The sequence below is a fragment of the Hyaena hyaena genome, unplaced genomic scaffold (genome assembly GCF_003009895.1).
Source record: "Hyaena hyaena isolate Hyena2069 unplaced genomic scaffold, ASM300989v1 scaffold_285, whole genome shotgun sequence".
NCBI lineage: Eukaryota > Metazoa > Chordata > Mammalia > Carnivora > Hyaenidae > Hyaena > Hyaena hyaena.
Genome location: NW_024080917.1, coordinates 1,326,155 through 1,347,304, shown reverse-complemented (window position 1 = coordinate 1,347,304; position 21,150 = coordinate 1,326,155). Strand labels below are relative to the sequence as shown.

Below are 21,150 nucleotides of genomic sequence, written 5' to 3'. Positions count from 1 at the left end.
GTCCCCGCCCCGTCCGCGCCCCCCCCGTGGCAGTGTCCCCGCCCCGTCCGCGCCCCACCTTGTGGTAGAGCGTCACTGCCCTGTCCATGTGCTCGCCCTTGTCCTCGTAGTAGAGCGCCGCCTCCGTCATGTCCTCGGGGGAGCTCAGCAGGGCCAGGTTCATGAGCTGGTCGTCCAGGCCATTCTCCTGTGGGGGGCGGGGCACACTCAGCTGAGGGGGGGGCGCAGCGCCCCTGCTAGCGCCCGCTGCCGGTCCACGTGACCGTGGTTTCTGGGTCGGGATGTCTCCCCGGGGTCTGCGTACAGAAGGCTGGGGGCTCCCTTCTCCCATCAGCGCCGCCGCGGGCCTGATGCGAGGGCCTCCGGGCCAGGCAGCGGCACCGTCGCCCCCCCAGGATGTCCCTCCTGCTGTTCACAGGGCCCGGGCTCGGCCAGCCTGGGGGCTCACTCCAGAGCCATGCTCCGTGAACCCCGCCAGGGAGGCTGCGGTGGCGGATGGGGGCCCCGAGTGAGGCGGCAGCGGGCTGGGGTGGGAGGCACGGCCTCGCCAGTCAATCCCCTTCTCTCTGTGTGAAGTGATCCGAACCGAGCCTCCCACTGGCCCGGTTCTCACACGCGTGCCGCCCGCCTACCTTGCACAGGCGGATGGCGTTGTTGAAGGCCTGCGCGCGCGTGTAAAAGTGCACGGCCTGCCTCACCTCATCCTGGCTCTCGTACTGGCGGGCCAGGTGATAGGACGCGGCCCAGTTCCCGCTCTCGTTGGCAATCTCAGCCGCCTGGAAAGAGAGCAGGGAGCCCTGGGGCCGTGTCTACACCTCCCCACACCCGGCCGGTCTGCCACCCACCCCTACCTTCTTTTTAAAAATTTTAAAAATGTTATTCGTTTTTGAGAGACAGAGCGTGAGTGGAGGAGGGTCAGAGAGAGAGGGAGACACAGAATCCGAAGCAGCTCCAGGCTGAGCTGTCAGCACAGAGCCCGACGCGGGGCTCACACCCATGAACCGTGAGATCATGACCTGAGCCGAAGCTGGAGGCTTCACTGCCTGAGCCCCCCAGGCGCCCCGACGCGCCTACCTTCTGGATGTTGCCCTGGAAGCAGTAGATGCGGACCAGGGAGAAGTAGTCCTGCGCCAGCTCGTAGTAGTGCAGCGCGGCGTCCATCTCGGCCTGGCTCTCCAGGTACTGGGCCCACCACCGCCACAGGGTCCTGGGCGAGCCCACAGCCCCGCTCAGGGCCCGCACCCCCTGGAAAGGAGCCCCGGGGCCCCAGTGCCACCTTCACCATGCTCCACGCCACCAGCAGCCAGCAGGGCGCAGCGCTGCAGGAGAGCGTGGACGCCTCGTGCCCTCCCCCCCAGGCAGCGGCAGGACTCCCCTCCCCCCGCCACCGGGCGCCACGACCAACCATCCAGCGGTGATACTTACTTGTCCTTCATCTTATTGACGTAGAGCTCCAGGGACTGCGGGTCCTCCGAGAGCATCCTGGGCACCTCGAAGCGGTGGGTGTCCGACTTCTCGTAGCTGCAGGGGGAGGGCGGCTGCAGCTCGTCCGGGGGTCTCAGCACCGCCCGCGACCCCAGGCCAGAAGACCCTGAGGCGGGGCGCTCGGGGGCCTCAGGCTCTCCTGACGGGACTGAGCCCAAGCTGCCCACCCACCCAGAAGCTCCCACCTGCCTTGAGGTGGCGGAGGAGAAAGCAGGGGCCCAAGGGCCCAGCCCGGCCCTCACCGCGGCCCCCACTCACTGGCTGAGGGCCAGGCCGCGGTCGGCGCCGGCCTCCAGGTGCCTCGCGTAGTTGTAGTAGGTGGTGCGCAGGTGGATGCGGTCCCGCAGTTCCGCCACCTCCACGGCCTTCTGCCACTGGTCGGACGCCTGGTACAGCTTGTTGAGGAGGTCGTAGCGGCCGCACTTCCTGTACAGCTGCTCGGCGTCCTCCTGGAGGAAGCAGAGCGAGTGTGGGCCGTCGGGCTCGGGGAGGCCTGCCCGTGTCCCCCGGGGGCAGGCCAGTGTGGCGCTGCGCCCGCGGTGAGAGCGCAGCAGCCGGGTCGGCTGGCGGCTGCCCCTGCCTGCAGGGAGACCCTGCCCGCTGCGCCGCCCTGCGGACCAGGCGCTGCCCCCCCTGCCCCCCGGGGCGGTGCCCAACTCACCAGCATACCCAGCTGTATGGCCAGCATGGCCACCCTGGCCTCCAGCTCCGGCTGCTGCTCGGCCTCGCGCAGCGCTCGGGCTCCACGCGCGTGGCCCATGTTCCCCAGGCACACCTTGGCGACGTCCAGCCGCTGGGTCTTCACGCACATGCGGGCCATGTTCTCCCAGACCTTCTCGCTGTGCCGGGGACACGCAGCCCCGTCAGCTCAGAGCCCTCACAGCGCCGGCCCCACAGAGACGCGTGCCGGACGGGCTTCACCAGCGCAGCCACACGGCAGACGGGGGCCCCGACTCCTCCCGTGGCTGAAGGCCATCTGCGTGTCCCCTGCAGCCGACAGGGCCACGGACGTACTCAGGCCATATTCCTCCCTGCCTTGATGGCCATCCATGGTGCAAATGCTCCTCTGAACCCCACTGCCCGAGCTCTCAGCTGGGCCGAGGAAGCGTTGGTGCTGCCCTCCGGCAGGGGACCCACGGGGAGAAGGGGCCGTAGAGACTTCATGCCCCAGCGGGCCTGGGGAAGGGGCTGTGGGGCCCCAAGCATGGTGCCCCTGCGGACCAGTGCATGACATCCAGCATGGGGTTGGTGGGTCCCTGACCTGGGCTAAGGAGGGGGGTCCCGGTACGTCCCCAGGACCCCGTCCTCGTTCTCACGCCCATAGGCCCCCGTGACTCCACACAGGCCCAGGGAGGGGATTCGGAGGCATGGGTCCCTCCCCCCATGTTAGTCTTCCAGTAAGTTCTCTTCTGCCAACGATGACCTACACTGACCAGGGGATCCTGCCCTCCTTGAAGATCGCAGTTTCCTGTGAGGCTAGAAACTTCTGCCTTGAGGTAGGCCCCCGCCTTGGGAAACCACACTCCACAAAATTGAGGGGTCCTGGCGCCGCGGACCCTATGCTCAGATTGTGTGCACAGCACGGGCAAGGAGGGGGCAGCTGGGCGTGGGGGGGCCCAGGCCAGGGTGTGTGCCCAGTGCATCTTCCCACGGCCTTGTGACAGCGGGAGTGCCGAGGGGAGGAGGAGGGGCCACGGTGTCAGGGCAGAGCCTCTGTCAGCTGGGAAGCCGCCAGCGGAGGCGTCTGTCCTCGGGGACAGGGACGCACTCGTGGCCGCATCTCTGGTCCAGAGGCTGCATGTGCAGGCGCCCTTCCCTGTGAGCAGGGAGCTTGCAGAGCCTGCTACAGCTTTGCTGTCTCGTGCTGGTCGGGGCCGCTGAGGGGTGACGGGTGGGTTTACCGACAATGGCCGGTTAGAGGGGCCGTGTGCACCACCCTCCCCTGTGACCCCGCACTGGGGTCCCCCCAGCCCCAAGGGCCTGTTACGAGGCACCAGCCTCCTTCCCCAAGGGGCTGGCTCCACCCTCAACTCCTTCCTGGCCACAGGCTTCTGCTCAGGCGGGGCACGTGGCCCGGGTTCCCGGAGGGCCGCGGCGACCACAGAGCCTGGTGGTCCCAGTCAGAGCCCAGGAGCCCTCTGCCTACTCGCGGAACTCATGCAAAGTCGGCACCCTTCCTGCGCCAGGCGGATGAGCCAGGGCTGCGGCGAGGCGCTGGCTGGAACAGGCCCCTCCCTTCCAGACGCGTTCCACGTAGGAGGCTTTTTTCACGCACTCCCTGCCTGAGCGAAGACCCGCGTGGGGGCGGGACCTGGGCCCGGGGCCCTGTGTGTCCCCACCTCTGCTGAGTTTTGAACATGGATGGCTGCTATCTGTGTACCACAAAGTACACAACCCCAACAAGCAAAGGAACCTGGAGCCCATCCCAGCTCTTCGCCGACTCGGTTTCCTTGTGTGTCCCTAGGCTAAAGGGGTCTGGCGGGTCGTGCGTGCACACAGGGGACAAGCGTGAGCTGGAAGAACAGCCCGAGCCCTGCCCCTGGGCCGAGGCCGTGGGCCCGCACGCAGGCCTGGGGCCCCAGCCTTTGGATGGCCGCCAGCCCGGCGCGCTTCCTGCCGTCCAGCCACGACACACATCTGTACTTCATCAACATGAGAGGCGCTGACGCCAGGGCGCACGGGCTGCCTGCCGAGGGGCCTGGCCTGGAGACGCCCCCCCCCCCTTTTGGGAAGAGCCACCGGAAGCGGCCCCGGAGGCCCCTCTCCTCGGGCCTGCCCCTCAGGCTTGTGGGGGTCACGGCCTCCCGGTGCGGCCAGCGGCCCCAGCTTCTTCACTCCTAGCTCCCAACACAGTGCCTGCCGCACGCAGCTCTGGGGGACAGGGAGGCCCTTGGGGGTTTGGGCACCCGGGGTGGGCCTCGCGGTCACATGGGTGGATGACAGGGGGTCCTCTGCGGGCCGGGCCGGATGGCTGCCGGGCTGCTGGAGGAGCCGGGGAGTGGCCTGGGCCCCCCTGCCTCACCTGGCAGACAGGAACCAAAGACCACCCGGGGAGAAGTGATTTAAATAAATAGGGGGGCTGACCCCTCGGGGGCAGAGCCGCCTTGTCCAGGCGACCCCTGTACCGTGTGCTCAGGGACTCTGATTCACATGCTGGTGCCCTTGGAGAAGGGGGCCGTGTGCAGAGGACTAGGTGCCCGTCCCCCCGCGGCCCCCGGGAGGCTGGAGCAGAGACGGGAGAGCATACAGGCCGAGGAAAGAAGGCTGGTGGGGAGGAGCTGCCGGCACATTGGCCTCGGGGACACGTGCTGACGCCAGCGGGCAAAGCCCATCAGGGACCCAACACGTAGACGCTGTCGGAGACCCCGATTCTCCAAGGACCCCCCTCCCCGCTGCCTTTCAGGGGCAGAGGCTTGGCGGGTGGGGCTCCCGGCTGCAGCACGCACAGGCCCTTACAAGAGAGGGACGCAAATTCTGGGGGCCGTGGCGGTTCCCGCTGCTCTGATGGTACGACCAGCGCAGCCTCAGCACTCGCCACGTTGCCACCGCGCATGTGGCCCCGGACCCAGGTCTGGCCCCAGGCTGCTTGCACCAACGCTGGTGGGAAACTGAGTCTGATTTACACGATGGGCTACATGGGGAGCGTCTGTGCCTCGAGGCTGCTGGCCGTCCTTGAGAACCGGCACGGCCAGTGCTAACGCCTCTTGAAGATGACCGTTACTAATCTGACGATTACCACTTGCCGTTTAATGAACTGTGTAGCGGGGCCTGCTCGGTGTCAGTCGCTAGAACCCTCCGGAGCTCCAGAAGCGGGAGGCGAGCGGGGTGCCGACGTCCCAGGCACCGATGTGGACGAGCCGAGGGGACAAGCCAGTCCCACACGGCTCTCCAGGTTGCCGGGCCCCTCTCGCCACCTCCGTGACCCGGGCAGCTGTGTGGCCCCCTCTCCTGTAACGAAGGCGCCTGGTGCTGGCTGGGCAGCTAGTGAAGACAGCAGCCCGAGGGGCCCGAGGCTTGCACCACACGACGCCCGGGGCACCTGTGCTCCTAGAAGGGTGTGCGGGTGCCTGTCTGTGCACCGCCGCCCCCGGGCCCAGAGGGTGGCACAGCCTCTCCTGACTGTGTGCACGCGCAGAGGGCTTGCAGCTCCCTCGTCAGGGACGTGCCCGGCGCCCTCTGTCCCCGCCGTGGGACCCTGCACCTCCAGGACGGCGCCCTGGCCGGGCAGCTCTGCAGCTGTGGCCCTGGCCCAGGCAAAGGCCTGTCTGAGGAGGGCTCTCCACCATGCCTGGCCTTGTCCTCTACCGTCCGTGAACCCCGTGATAAGGGCAGGGGCCCCTGGGCTGGTGGGAACAGCCCCCAAGTCCCCAAGGCGGGGCACTGGCCCCGCGCTGGGTGCAGCTGTGCCAGGCCCAGCACGGACGCGCGCTGTGGGTGCACGTGCCCCCGCGGCTGCTCCGGGTACCTGAGTGCCAGGCCGGCGGAGCCCGGGCCAGCCAGGTGGGGCTGTGGGCCTGTGCCGGGAGGGGGGAGGGGGCCCCGGAGCAGGACTCCAGAGGCCCCCCTGCTCTCCCGTCAGGAAGCGTGTCCTGTCAGCGTCTGGCCGCGGGGGCCTGGCCGCTCTTTGTTGCAGTTGGCTACGCCCTCCATCCAGCTCACAAAAAACAGCCTCAAAAACAACCATTTCCTCTCTGCCGCGGGGGGGACACACACGCGCGCCTGCACACACGCAGACACACAGGCACACGCGCTTCCCCGCGGCGGGCCCTCTGCTTTCCAGGACAGGCCGTCTCACGGCGGAGAAACAGGGCAGGGGCTCAGGAAGCCGGAGGCCCCGCTCGGAGCCCGGCTGCTGGCTTCGCTCTGAGGAGCCGGTTCTCGGCAGTGAGGCGGGACATACCCCACGTCGCCGGCCGCCCCTACAGCTGCTCGCGGGGAGAAGAGGCCTGGCCTCTCAGGAAGACGGCGCACGCACGGCCCTGGGCTGTCGCGGGCGCCCCGGGTGCCTCCCCGGGATGGGCCGAGAGGCCGGCCGCAGCTGGCGCCTGGTCCTGCTCCAGGTGCAGGAGGCAGGGTAAGGACGGGCCCAGGTGGGCTCACCTGCACCTGTCACGTGGGCCTTCCCGATGCCTCCGAGAATGAGCGGCGATGTCCTCTAGCAGCCCCTAGCTGGTCTCGGCTCTCCCTGGCCACAGCGGTGCCCGGGGCTGGGACTTTCTCCCGACAAGCGGACGGCACTGGCAGTCGGCGATGACCGTTCAGAAGCTGGTGGCCACGGCGGTGCTGGTGGCCCTGGTCTCTCTCGTCCTCAACAACGCGGCGGCCTTCACCCCCAGCTGGGTGCACCAGACGCTGGAGGATGGGCGCAGGCGGAGCGTGGGGCTGTGGGCATCCTGCTGGCTGGCAGACAGGCCCCGGGGAGGGCCGAGCGCCGGGGCCCGGCCGGGGCCGGCGGATGCAGGGGACTGTGAAGCCCTGGGCTGGGGCTCCGAGGCGGCAGGCTTCCAGGAGGCTCGAGGCACCGTCAAGCGTAAGTCTGCTACTTCTCCGCCTCCTTTAGAACGGTCGGGCACGCCGTGGGCAAGGGGCGCGTCTGGTGATGGGGAGCCCGGGCAAGCCCCCAGCTCGGCCTGGGACCCTCCAGGGGAGCCCCAGCCCCAGTTCCGCTGAGCCCTGACCTGCCTCTGTCTCCTTTAGGACGGAATTCTTGTGTGGGCATGGGGCTTTTCTCCACCTTCACGTGTAGCTACAGGGCAGGTACATTCACCAAACCAAGGAAAATACGCTTTCCTTGGTGGGAAATAGAAATTGTCAGTGAGTGAAATAAACAAGGAGCTCAAACAACACATGGCTGAGTTCTGACTTCGCTCCGTGGCCTGAGAGAGCCGTTCAGGCAGCGTCAGGGGTCAAAGGGCAGACAGGGCTGCTGGAGACCAGCCTGGAGGCAGGGAAGGGGCTCAGGGCAGCGGCTCCGGAGCATGGGCTTGTCCTGGCCCTTCCCGCTCTGGAAGATGGGAACAGGACTTTGACCATGGGGTCAGGTTTGAGTGCAGGGGAGTAAAGGGCTCACAAGTGTAAGACACTCGTCACCTAACGTGTCACCTACGTGGCCACAGTGGCTGACGGGCAGAGGTCTCGGTCTAACTCACAGATGGGCAGGATACCGAGCTCGGGCTCGCCCTTCGGAGCATGTGTGGCGTCGCCAGGGTTGCTAGCTGCTCTCAGAGGCCGTCCTGAGTCCTCGAGTCGTACAGGCTGGCGCCGTGACTGTCTCCAGCCGCCATGTGCTTGGAGCCCTGACCCACTGGGGGCGGGGGTGGGGTGGGGCCCATTCCACGGGCCACCAGACGGAGGCTGCAGGAGGCATGTGCTCGGCCAAGGTCCCCATGCAGTCCTGCACTCACAGCCCCTTCCTCTGGGTCTGGGGGTCTTCTGTTGGGGAGGGGGTGAGCCTGTCAGCCCCTCCCCCTCGGTCACAAGCAGGAAGTTCAGACTCTTCCACAAGCTCTCCAAACTCGGTGCAGCTGAACTTGGGTCCCGGGAGACTGGCTGGTGGAGAGCAGGCGTCCTGGGTCCTGAGGCTGTGCTGCCCCACACAGCACCCTTGGCCCCGAGACTCAGCCCAGCCCCTCCCCAGGCGTCCAGGCCCTCTGACCCCGGGCCGAGGCTAGGAGGCTATACGGGCGGGGACGTGCTCTGCCTCCAGACCCCCTTCCCACCGGGCCGGCCACCTGTGTCCCCGGCCACCCGAGCAGCCCCTCGTGCAACTTCTACGACATCCTCCCACGGGCACGGCGTCTCTGGCAGCTGATCCTTAATCAGTCTGAGTGTCAAACACGCGCCACAAACGAGGGAAATGCCGCGGAAGCTTCCTGTCAGGGAGACGGAGCTGCTGACGTGCTTCTCGCGGGCTCCGGGGCGCGAGCCGGGCGGATGTGTGCTGCCCCTGTGCTCCCGCGTGGGCGCTCCGGCACCTCGTCTCCCGGCCCGCACCTGCCGCCCCATGCCACACCAGCACCCGGCGTCCGGCTCCGCTGGGTGGCGGGATGGGGCCGGAGGGAGCAGTGGCGCTCCGTCAGATACCTGCAGGCTCTGGGGTCGTCTTGGTCCCCAGTGGGCCAGTGTGTGTGGCCGCAGGCTGGACTCGATCCGTTCTGAGTTCCCATCTCAGGCCCGAGAGACTCCAGACATCGAGGCAGATGGTGAGGGGATGGAGGACACGCTTGCCCGCTCTGCTCCAGGGACCCCGGCAATGCCCTGCACTGCCCGGTCAGAGCCCGTCTGTACTCACGGAGCAAACAGGGCGAGGGCCGCCCACCATGATGTTCTGTCAGGGGGCCCCGCGCAGGGCGTCCTGAGGGCGCTGGGTCAGGGGCTCCGCGGCCGGCCCCCCATGCACATGGGGTCCTGTCCTCCAAGACCCCTGCTCAGGCAGCTTTTGTCCCTGCGAGGCGGTGTGCGGATGCAGTGTCCCCGAGGTCCTCCCCTGGCTCCCACGGAGACCTCACAGCCTGAGTCCCGGGAAGCCTTGCTCTCTGGGCGTGTGTCACAGCTCCGCGTGCCAGGCATTCTGTCGGGCGCCCTAACGTCCTTTTCCGAAGTGAGGCGCGGCATGGGTAAACCTGTCTGGCGCCCGGGGTGCAACTGTGTGCATCACACTGCCTGGCCTCAGGCCCTCCCGCCACGCTCCTGCTGGGCGCCGCTGCCCAGGCTATGCACGCAGTAGGCTCCGTCAGTCATGGACCCCGGGCACGGCGGACGCCTCCCCGGCAGGTCCCCTGCTGGTGGTCAGGGGTGGGGGTGGGCTCAGGCAGTCAGCGCTTCACCCTTTACCCGCCTACACCCTCACGCCCACGGGGCAGAGGCTGGTGGGGTGGGGAGGGCACAGGGGGCCGCAGCCCGGGGCTACGGCTTGGGCAGTGCACTCAGAGTGCTGGGAAGGACAGAGAGCTGCGGGGACGGCGAGCGGGAGGGCACCCTCCTCTGTCCACCTCCAGCCTTACCTCCCCTGGGTCTGGCTGTGAACCCGGCGCCCCGTCCTGTGCTTAGTGCCCCATGTGTTTACTGCCCCTCATCTCTGAGGTCACCCCCAAACTCGGCCACCTTTTACCGTAGAAGGACGTCTGTGCAGTCACATGTCGGCACAAGTAAGGCAAAGAAAACAGAGTGTGAAGACGCCGGAGAGAGCGTGTGAAGGGCAGGGTCTCCACGGACAGGGAGGCCGTTCTGTCCGCACAGCAGGGCCCGCCTTGTCTCCTGCATGCACGTGTGCCCGCTGGTCGGGCTGGCTGTGACTTGGGTTGTGCCACGAAGACCGTGTGGGCAGCCAGGAAGGTTCGGGAAAATAGGCCTGAAACCTGGCTTGCAGCTGAGCGGGAGGTGAGGAAATGCGGGTGCTGGTGCCTCCCCCTGCACCAGGAGTACCTGCTCGCCTCCGGCACCCCTGCTGTTTACTGGGTCAGAGGGGCGCAGGCCTTCTGACAACCGCAGGGATGTTTCCGTGGCGACCCTGCAAAGCACGGAGTGTGAGCATCAGCCCGCGGCAGTGCAGCCCACAGGGCAGGACAGCGCCATCCGTGTGGGAGAGCAGAGCTGGCCATGCTCACGGTCTACACAGCTCATCTACACAGCAAGCCAGGGCAGAGGCCTAGACCGCCTCCAGAAGGTGTTCAGCCTGGGGGCTGTCCTCCTCTAGCGGCCCCTCCCTCCTCCTCTCCTTCCAGAAGCTTCTCTGGCCACAGGGCCGCCCTGCCTGCTGCAGCCCTGCCTGGGACAGCGGCGAGGAGGAAGTGGCTGACACACAGTGGGCAGGAGTGGCCAGCCTGGGGGCAGGAAGTGGCGTGGTCTCCCTTCACCCTGGGCTCCTGGGGTGCTAGATCTGAAGGCTGCCTGCCCACGTGTGGGCGAGTCACAGACACCACCGCAGGCTGAGGCCCGGTGGGGCCGGTCCCCCGGTCTCTGGCCGCGCTCCCCGCAGGCTGGCGCTCTGCTGCCCAGCACGCCTGAAGTCTCTCTCCATGGGCCTCTCGGGGCAGCAGCGCAGCCCTGGCCCTGCCTGTGGCACACCCCCCGTGCACCGGGTCCTGGGCCGGGAGCGGAGAGCGAGGAGCCGGGGAGAGAGGCCGCGGGGCTCCAGCTGACCACCTGTCCCTCCCCTGTCGTTCTCACAGTGCAGTTTGACATGATGCGCGCTTGCAACCTGGTGGCCACGGCAGCGCTGGCTGCGGGCCAGCTCACCTTCGTCCTGGGGCTGGCGGGCCTGCCCCTGATGTCGCCCGAGTCGCAGTGCTGGGAGGAGGCCATGGCCGCTGCGTTCCAGCTGGCAAGTAAGTAGCCCCGGGCCTCGGGCAGGTGAGGTGACCGCACCCTTGGCCCCCGCGCCCCTGTGGGTCACCCTCCGGCCGTCGGTGGGGCGGAGGCGAGACCGAGACACACGGGGAAGCGAGGACACGCGAGCATCCGGCCGCATACTTCCGTCCACCCCTGGGCTCTTGCCTTTCTCCGTTTTGGCACCAGCCACTGGCACTCCAGAGAGACGTGCTCTGCCGTCTGCAGCTGGCACAGCTGGTGGTCTGGGCTCAAGGTCCTGGTGCAATGGCGCAGCAGCTTGGCACGGGCAGGGGGAGAGCCCCCACCTGCGCACGCACCTTCCCTGCTAACCATGCGCCAACAGGGGGGGTCTGGGCAGGCGCGTGGCTCCAGCCCAGCTCGGCTACAGGCCCGTCCTCACAGGCGGCGAAAAGTGCAGAGCATACCAGCGCCCGAGCGCACGTGTTGTGTCCTGGCCCCCACTCCCACGGCCCGTGCTGCCACGGGAGCGGGCTGGGGGCCCCAGAGTGGTGAGGCCTTGGGGCAACAAGGAAGGGAGGGTGTGGATGCACCCGTGGTCCTGAAAGGCCAAGAGGGGTGGTGGCGTCGTAAACGAGGAACATGACAGTTCCGGGAGGTTCCGCACGGGTAGCCTCGGGAGCTGTCCAGGTGACCCCAGTGAGTGGAGGGCCTTCTCTGCTACTTTCCCCTCGGCCACTGCTCCGGCCGCCGGCTCAGTTTTCCCGATCACGGAAATCTGGGGGCAGTTCAGGTTCCCCGCTGCCTGATGGCGGTCCCAGGCGGGGGTGGGGTGGCCAGGGTGTGGGGACGTTAGCAGTCGGCCCGCTCGCCTCTCCTGCGGGCAGAGGACGGCAGCGGCCCCAGAGGTGAAGGTACGGTTCCAACAGACCCAGGGAAAGAAACGGCAGGAAGTCTGAAGTGAATCATTCCGGGAATAATGGCCTCCGGCCCTTATCTTTCTGGAGAGAGAGGCTGACAGACTGGCAGGAACTCACACGCTGCACAGTGACCCGGGAATCAGGAACTGGAAACAGGCCTTCCTGCGCCTTTTAATAGAAGGCGGGTGGTCCTGGGCCAGTCGCTTCCCCACGGCCCTGTCGTAGGCAGGACCTGGGAGCCCCGAGGGCTGGGCACGCGGTTTCCAGGAGCGTGGCTTCGAGGCCGAGGGGGCTGGACATGCACCTGGGCTCTGTCACCTGCGATCTGGGGGGGTCGGGGCAACCTGCCAGCCCACCGGCCGCTCCGTCTGCCCCCAGCGGGCAGAATTAAGGGGAGTTAAGGAGGCGGGTGAGCTGGGATGCCTGGACCTCGGCCTCTCCCTCATCCACGGCTGTGGGTAGAAACACGGACACTCCGAAGGACAGTGACCGTTCAGAAAACGACCCCTCTGCCCTCTGCTGACCTTAGCGCCACACGGCAGAACTGGGGTCCTAGACCTCACGGAGATGGCCCAGCCCTATAGCACGGAGCTTATCTGACATTCCATCCCTTCCAGAAGGAAGCGGACGACTAGGGGCAGACCTTGAGCGGCACCGCAGCAAGGAAAGGAGCAGATCGTGACCCTGGAAATACCCTGCGGCAGCACAATGGGCCGCGGCTCCTTTTATTTAGAATCACTGGGAGAGAGACGGCGGGTTGGGATCTGACATTTCACTTCCTGCAAACCCTTATTTCAGAACAAGATAGTGCTGTTCCCAGATACTATATCTTTGAAAAGACAGCCCGGGGGCCCCGTGAGGCACACCCGGTGGCCTGTCCTGCCCGTGGGGCGGCCGCGCTCTCCCGGGCGTCCCCGGAACGCGTGGCCGCCGCGCACAGACCATCACGCAGGCGGAGGCCGCTGGGAAGAGCCGGGAGCGCCGAGGGGCGCTGGGGGCCCCTCCCGTCTCTGCAGGCGTCTCCCGGTGGCTCCCTGCCCTCGCCCCCACGGGTCTGTTTTGCCCACAAAGGAAATGCACTTGGCCGTGTTTAGACTTGTTTCATTGACAAACAGTACAGAACGCGGCCGTGTGCCTTTCTGCCACCGCGCTGCTAATTTTAGAGTTAGGTTTTTTCCTGTGCTCCGGTCTGCTGGGCGCCGGGATATCCTGTCCCAGGAGGGGAAGTGCCTGCTGGTACCTGTGATGCAAGCGGCCTCCAGGCCCCAGCGCTGCGCCCAGAGGGTGGCAGAGGGGAGAAGCGGCGCGGGCGAGTCCGCGGGGTGCCCGGGCAAGCTGGAGCCCGCAGGGGCGTGATGCCCGCCCGCCACTCTGCCCCGCACGCCTGCTCCCGCTACCATGCAATGGGCTCCCGCCTCCTTACAGAACCTTCCACGTGGAATTCTAATGTACTTTAGAGCTAGAAACAATCCTTTCTGTCCATTATTCCACCTCCACCCACAAGCTGAATGGCTCTACGTGGCCTCCACGTTCTCCCTGTGACGTTGGCTCCCGTCAGGGCTGCAGCGGCCTGGGGGACCCTGTCCCAGGGCAAAGAACTGGCATGGGTGGCCCCCTGCCACAGCCACGCGCCCGTACAGGCTCCTGGCGGCCGGCCCTGCAGGCCCTCCCGTCCTTTCTTCCCTCGCTTGTCCGCGTGCGCCTTCTCTGCTCTCACTGCTCGTGCACACGGAGCGCCCGTCATCCTGTGTCATCACCACCGGCAGGCACCGCCAGACCTGCCTCAGACACCCAGGTGACACCAGACAGCCGAGGGGGCTCGGCAGGAGGCCTGCCTGGCGGGCACGTTGGGGTGAGGCTCCTTGGCTCTGGAGGGTCCTGAGTGCACCAGGGCTCTTCCCCGGGCGTTGAGGTGCGACGAGCCCCCTCAGCCCGTGCTCTCACGCAGCCGCGCCTGCCCCGCGACCGTTGGGATCCCCCAGCTGCGTGTCTGCTGGGGGTGTCGCGTGGCAGCGTTGCCAGCGCTACCGGGTCTGCCGAGGGCCCCCACGGAGCCGGGGCCTGTGCCGGAGCAGCCACCACCAGGGAGGGGAGCCTCCCCCCTGCCAGAACGGGTCGCTCCAAACTCTCTTCAGTGTGACCCCACCTGCGGCTTGTCAGGCGCCAGCGGCCCCGGGCTCCAGCTGCCGTGCGGGACTAAGCACATCTGTCCCCAGGCTGATGCTCTCAGGTGGGGCCATTCAGGGCTCTGTTCCTCGGTCAAGTCGCACCTTTCAGGGGCAACTCCCTGCCCACCGCCCAAGTGGTCTCAGAGCACCGTGGCTGCAGGCGCACATCCAGGCTGGTGTCGGCGTCCCACGGGGCTGGCCTCCCAGGGGTGTGAGGGCTCCGTCCCGAGAGCCCCTAGCTGGCAGCGCGGTGGGGGACCTGAGGACCAGGCTGCTCATCCGTTCCCTCCTCCACACTCCCTCCCTCACCCCCACTGCTCACTGGAGAGCACGCGCGGCACCTGCCACCCCTTCAGAGACCTAGAAGTCCCCCCACGCTGCAGCAAGCGCCCCGGAGGGCTGTCCCGGGCCGAGCCCACTGTGTTGGGGACGCCCGGGGACTGAGGAAAACTGCAGTCCTTCGGTGACGTCCCAGCATGGGGCCCACAGGCCAGGCCGTCCCACCTCCCTTACAATCTGGCTTTGGGTCCGGTGGTGACAAATCTACCGTGGTGTAAGGCTCCTCCTCCACCTCAAGCGTCTGTGACTTCGTAGCGTTTGATGTGTCTCCTGGTTTACGGTTGATTAGCTTTGGTCCTAAGTGGCTGTTTGTCTCCACGTCTGCGGAGTCTCAGTCCAGCCACCTCGTCTGTCATTTGGGTCACCTGCAGCTTTTTTAGACTAACAGTTTTCCGCACAGCATGATCCCACCGTGAAATGGGGCAGCTCAAGGACAGACGGACAGATGGGCAACCGACTCGCAGAGGCCACTGTCGGGCTGAGCACCTTTGGGACGGCACCGGGCTCTCCTCGGGAACCCCTCTGGCGGCTCCTCACGTCCTGCAGGCGGCTGACCATCAGGCCCGAGCTCGCAGGCGTGTGCTCCGGCCCTCGGCACTGCGCAGAGCGCAAGGTCCCTGCACACACGGCCGGACCGCTGGATGCCAACCTTCGCCAGCCCGCTCCGGCCTGGCCCCCCCTGACGCGAAGCCTCCCACACCCCTGCGGGACAACCCTGGGAGCAGAATCACGGCGGAACCTCCTGGGCTCTGTGGCTCTGGCTTCCTCTCTCAGTTTCTGGAAATCAGCATCTTTTTCTTATGTGACAGCAAAACTGACGCACACACTGTGCACCCCGTGCCCCTGAATCTCGGCAGTCGTGAGCTGGGGGGGCTCTGCTGTTCGTAGGCTCAGGGCTCCTCTCGCAGGAATACATGACTTTCTGTCTTTCACGAAGAACAGGCCTGGCCTGGTCCGGACACCGCGCCCGTGTTTGGCTCCTGCTTCCCCAACGCTGGTCTGCACCCCAACCACATTCGTGTTTCTTGCTCACGTGCACGCCCTCTGTGCTCTGCACTGGCATGCCGGGCGCCACGCGGGAGCTGCAGGGCCGTGGACACGCGACCAGACACATCGCACCTTCAGTGGTCCCTTTCCCAGAACCCCCCTCCAGGGAGGGGCCCGTGGATCCTGTCAGTCCGCTGCTCCCAGGTGCTGGGGTGCCCACTGCGGCCGCGCCCTGACATGGGCTGCATGCTTGGCTCCAGGAACTCTCCCCGGAAGCCGTCATCGCACCTAAGTCACAGGCAGGCCATGGGGCGGGTGTGCTATGTGAAGGCTCAGGATTTGGCTCCACGGTCTCCCCTTACGCCACCTGCATGTGCTTGACGGTCACTTCAACAGGAAGGCCCGCAGCCCTCGGAAGCTGGCAGGCAGGAAGCGAGGGGAAAGGGACGCTCTGCAGGCCGCGCTGGGGCTCACGGCGCCCGCGCCGTTGCCTCACAGGAAGGGGCTGTTTGCTTTGGAAACAGATTCATGAGGACGGGACGGACTCCACATGCAGAATTCGGGGCGTCAGCTCACACTCTCCCCTTTCGTGTGCTTCTAGACAAACGTGGCCATCACGGAGAAGTCCGGGAGAGCGGCCTCCAGACAGTCTGAGGGCGTCTCTGCACCGCGTGCCAGAGCCAGGAGCCAGTAGTTTAAGGCCGGTGGCCGGGGGGCTCTTTCCCACACCCCGGCCCCTCCCCCCACAGGAGACCCTCACGAAGGCCTTGTGCCTTACGTGTCCCTTCCTCTCCACTGCTGACATGGGGCGCATGGCGCACGCGCATGCCATGTGCCTGTGCGGTTCACGTGGCCCTGGGGATACCACCCGACGCCCCCCATCCCCCACATGGCTCGACTCGGCTCACTGTTTCGCGTGCACCGCTGTTCTGGTGGGTTCTCTGCAGCTTCTTGCGGCAGGAGAGGCTTCTCTAAAGTCATTTTTTAATGCTGGGAGTCAGGCCCTTCTCTGACCACATGTGTTCTAAGCTGAACTGGTCTTTACACAGAATAAGCCACGTAATGCAAAATTTTTAAACCATTTTTCAGACAAGCGTATAGAACTATAGATTTTCCCCCCACTTCTAGAGAAAAGTAAGGTGCAGCCTCTGAACCAGGTCAGATGGGTGAGACGCACCCCAGGCTGCACTCGAAACCCGCCCACTGCTGCCCACGGCCGGCAGGCTGGACTGCTAAGATTCCGTCCACTGATCTGCCACCTGTCACCCACGACTGTGGGACCGTGGGACCATGGGATGACAGGAGGCGGCTCCAGGCTCTGACGCCGGAGTCTGAGTGCCCTGTGGGCGCTACACCCCCAGAAGGGGACACACAGACTCAGACGCGGCAACGAGAGACAGTGACTCTGCTTTCAGAAACATCGGACGCTCATCTTAGAAAATAAGCACCAATAAAGCCAAGTAACCCCGTGACGCTGGCCAGGGGGTGCAAGGGCGCCGGCCACTCAGGGCTGGATGGCGCGGGGGCGCCGGGTGAGGGTCGGCTGTGGTGGCCGCTCTGCCCACACGCTTCGGCCACTGGTCCCACCAGTCAGGATCTGCAGTGCCTGAAGTTCAGAGTGTCCTGTCCACAGGGGTCTCCCTCTGGGAGGGTCTACACCGGCCTGTGGCAGCCTCCCAGGTACAGGGTTCCCACGCCGGCACTCACCACGCTGCCCTGGGCGCCCCGCCCTGGGGGGTTAGCTTCAGTTCACCCACGAATGCCGGTTCGGTTCCCCGAGGAGGAATCAAGCCTGCGTGCAGTGCACGCGCATGGAAACCAGCACGAGGGGCAGAGCGGGACCCGGCACGTCCTGCTGTGGCTCCGACGCTGAGCGACAAGATTGTGGCCAACAGGCCCTGTCCCTTGAGGGGCGCGGTCACCATGAAGCTGCTTCCTCAGAGGCCCACACTGCGATTAGTTCCACGCCACGGGAGATCGCCCTCTGGTCCAGGGGCCGCCAGCGGGGGCCGGGCCGGGCCTCCAGGCTGAGCTCCGAGCGCAGCCGTCCTCCCCAGGACTGGGCGAGCTCGGGGCAGCTGCACCAGTACAGACCCGGAGAGGCTGGAGCCTGGGGTCCCGGAGGAGTGGCAAGGGGCCCGTGTGGCTGCAGGGGACGGGATGCCACGCGCGGCAGAGGCAGAGATTCAAGGCCTGGCAAAGGCGTACAGCTCCTGGCACTCGCACCCCTGAGGGACAGGGGCCGTCCCCTTTCCGGCGCTGGAAGGCAAGGGCGTGCGGACCCTCCGGTCAGGGCCGGCTCTGCACCGGGGTCCCCGGAAATGTCTCGCGGACTTCACGGGCCGGCCTTATGCTTCAGCGCTGTCTGCTGAGCCCGGTCAGCCGCGGGGCTGGGGCGGGGCCGTGCACCCTGACACCGTCCACCCCAACACGCGATGCTGCGGAACTGGGGCTCGGGCCGCAGGGCACAGGTTTGCAGATGCTCCGACGGATGTCTGGCTGCGGGCGGACATGGACTCGGGGCGCGGGGCTGTTCGGGGGAAACCCCTTCCCACGCACGGGTCTGCACCGCTGCTGCTCTGCTGGCAACCCCCCTGCTCGGCCGGGCCCCTGCGGATGGCGCCCACCTGCCCTGTGGGAGCACCCGCCCCAGGGCCTGCCGGGTGAGCTCAGGCACGAGCCCGTGTGCTCCGTCTCCCGGTGCTCCCTGCTTGCCACTTCCAGCTGGGCCTTGTGGAAACGGGGCACAGAGAGCACCCTTCGCTGGCAGAAAATGCCCAAAGACGCAGAAAATCGTGGGCCACACGCCAAGTGTTTTCATTTTCATGGCACAAAACACAGACTCTAACTCCTTTCCCCGAGAACATAAAACTCGGTGCCACACAACAGGGAGCAAGGGACACACTCTTCACTGGGAGAGAGAAATGCCAGAAGTTTCTGTCGGTGTGCATGACAAAGAGAATTAGTTATTTTTAACAGAGAGGAAGCATCCAAAAGCTTTCTGTGTATAAAAAGCTCTGCTAAGTACTGTGGAGAGTTAGCAGAGATTAGTCACTGCCGCTATTGTTTAGCGCATAACGGGGTGGATCATGTTTAATTCATACTTTCTGGAAGGTGCAGTGATGATGACACTGCACTGCTTGTGACAGCTGGCTCCACCCCCCGCCCCCACCCCGCACTAATTTACAAGTTTCCAGAGCCACAAGCTGGCTGGCGCGGCTGCGGCTCAGCTCCGGGGCCACGGGGGTCGCGCAGGGTCTGGTTTCCTGAGGAAAGCAGGGGAAGCTGTGCGGAACGCAGAGACCACATGAGCAGACGGACGGATGTCACAGTGCAGGGTGGGGGAGGGACCTCAGCGGGAGGCTGGCCTGGCCAGAGCGGGGGTGGGGGGAGTGGGGGGGGGGTGAGCGGGTCAGGGGGCAGGTCCGGCAGGCACCGAGGGCTCTGTGGGGATCACTGCCAGCAGCTCTGTCCTTGTCAGGGGCTCCGGGTTCCAAGACACAGCTCCCCCAGGTCACCACGGCAGAGGCGGGGCGGGGTCGCCGGGCCCCCATCTCTGCCCGGCCCTCCCGCCCGGGCCACCACTCCAGACACGGCTCTGGCTCGACACCACGGCTCCCGGCGGCCTTATCCGGCCCCTCCTGCCTGAGGGGTTGGAGGCCCGCGCACAGGACCGCGGCCCGGACTCAGCCCTGCCCTCCATCAAACACCAGTGTTCTGTTACCCCGGCCGGCAGGCTCTGGGGCACGAAGTCGGGTTTCCCTGAGGCGAGAACGGATGCCTGGGAAGCGAGGGGCGCCGTGGCGCGAGGCGCTAACAACGCGAGCAGGCCGGGTGCTGAGGTCCGCACAGGACACTGTCCGCAGTCCCTGCGTGGCCCCCAACCCTGTCTGGAGTCAGAAGAGGAGGCTGTGGAGGGAATGGGCAGGAGAAGGGGGTGGGGGTGCAACGGGGACGAGAGGAGCAGGCGCGGGGTGCGCAGGGCGCCGCAGCCCCGGCCTCTGCCCCTTCCCGGGGCCCGCAGGTGCCAGGCGCTCCGGAGCTTGGAAAGACCCCTCCATCTCCTCCCGGAGCAAACGCGAAGCACAAGAAAGCTGCTGAGAACAGGACAGAGTCCTGTTTCTAGATGAGATTTAGCGAATGCCTGCGTGTACGTCCACTGGAAGGAATCAAGCACTTCTAGAAGCGGGGCGCCGCTCACGTGGAGGAAACGGCGCGGCCCTGCTGGACCAAAGGGAGAGCGCGTCAGGACCGCACCGCTTTCTCCTGGGGCCCCCAGAAGTCACTCCGTGCCAGGATTAAGTACACAGCCCCCAAAAGGTCAGAAGGGCTCAGAGGCCTGTTGAAAAGCGGCTCCACACTGAAGCGCGGCACGTGAAGGGGCGACAGCCCGCGGGGGTCAGTGGTGGCTGTGTGACCTAGAGGCTGCGTGACCTCAGGCTGTGTGACCTTGGGGCTCTACAGCCCAAGTGGCCGGTCCCCCCCAACCCCGGGTCCATGCAGGGTTTTCTGAACTCTCCTCTCTCGTTTGCAGGTTTCGTCCTGGTCATCGGGCTGGTGACATTCTACAGAATCGGCCCGTACACCAGCCTGTCCTGGTCTTGCTACCTGAACATCGGCGCCTGCCTCCTGGCCACCCTGGCGGCCGCCATGCTCATCTGGAACATTCTTCACAGGAGAGAGGATTGCATCGCGCCCCGGGTGATCGTCATCAGCCGCTCCCTGACGGCGCGGTTCCGCCGAGGGCTGGACAACGAGTATGTGGAGTCGCCGTGCTGAGGGCCGCGGGGGGGCCGCCTGCCCAGGACTTTATCCACTATAACCGCACAACGCGGAGGCCACAGGACCGTCCGTGCAGACCATCCGTAGGGTCTCATATATACACGTACGACCCACAGCTATGTTTACTCTGCCTCGTATCCGCACGTCATACGCCACGCTCCCTCCGCGCCCACCGCTGGGCCTCACTGTCCCCGTGTTCCGGGGGACAGCTCCGCACCTCGGTCTAGGATTAATTTATTCAGTGTCTGCTGAGGGTGGGGGCCTCGGTCATATTTACTTTGGTAGAGCAGAACGCCCGGGAAGACTTTGCGGAACTGTCCATGAACTTCCTCGAGTGACTCAGAATTTATAACCAGGTGGCTACCGTTTTATGGCAGGATTGTGTTAGTAATGTCCGTTTTGCTCCTGATTATTTTTCTAAGTTAAAATAAAAGGCAGACTTCCCTCACTGCTGTGTAAAGCCTGTGTTTTAACTATCACACGGCCACGTGGGTGAGAAGAATTTGGTCTGGTCTGGCATCATTTTGTGGGGCGGCAGGAAAAGAAGGCTTGAAACACTTTGAAAGGCGCAACGGGAAGACAGCTGTAGTCTCACCCTCCCGCCGCACCAAGTGTCTGCAGACAGAACAGACGGCAAATCAGCCGCTGGCGGGGTGGGGGGCTAGTTTTCTGTTTAAAAAACTTGAGATCGCCCTACGTTTTCCCCTATAAAACCTAGCTTCAGCCAAATGCTGGGTGGTCTACAAACGCCTTCACAACACGGCGCTGGTCCTGAATCTGGATGTAAGTCAGCTCTAACTCCACAGACCGAACGCAAAACACTGGAGAGTTGCATGTGAGGGGTTCAAAGCCGGCCCTCGCCCTCCAGAACCCGGATGCCCGACTGCATGTCAGGGCAGTGCCATCCACACCCACGTGGACGCTTCCTGTGTGGCGAACTGCTTGGCCCTGCGCCACCTGGAGGCAGCGATCCCCAGGAAAGTGACACGGGAGCCATGGGTAGCACCAAAGCCAGGGTCAGATCCGAGGCCCCTGGCTGCCTCCCCCACAGAGGCTGCCTCCCCCCCAACCAGGCTGCTTCCCCCCATCAAGCCACCTCCCTCCCTCCCACCAGGCCCCCTCCTCCCCCACCAGGCCCCCTCCCCCCCCACCAGGCCCCCTCCCCCCCCCACCAGGCTGCC

General features: G+C 65.8%; 2 protein-coding genes across 2 annotated transcripts in view; one reads left to right on the top strand and one right to left on the bottom strand.

The window, feature by feature from the left end:
• IFT140 (intraflagellar transport 140) overlaps positions 1–21,150 on the bottom strand; it is a 75,086-nt gene that overhangs the window by 12,049 nt on the left and 41,887 nt on the right. The window contains exons 19-24 of the mRNA XM_039246769.1: positions 2,147–2,324; positions 1,744–1,934; positions 1,426–1,521; positions 1,075–1,207; positions 633–776; positions 59–187 (exon numbers count right to left, since the gene is read on the bottom strand). Of these exons, the coding sequence (XP_039102700.1) occupies positions 59–187; positions 633–776; positions 1,075–1,207; positions 1,426–1,521; positions 1,744–1,934; positions 2,147–2,324 (871 nt within the window). The remainder of the gene's footprint in view (positions 1–58; positions 188–632; positions 777–1,074; positions 1,208–1,425; positions 1,522–1,743; positions 1,935–2,146; positions 2,325–21,150) is intronic.
• TMEM204 (transmembrane protein 204) lies at positions 6,094–20,417 on the top strand. Its single transcript, XM_039246893.1, has 3 exons — positions 6,094–7,015; positions 10,656–10,811; positions 19,722–20,417. The coding sequence occupies exons 1-3, from the start codon at positions 6,736–6,738 to the stop codon at positions 19,964–19,966; spliced, it is 681 nt and encodes a 226-aa protein (XP_039102824.1). The 5' UTR covers positions 6,094–6,735; the 3' UTR covers positions 19,967–20,417.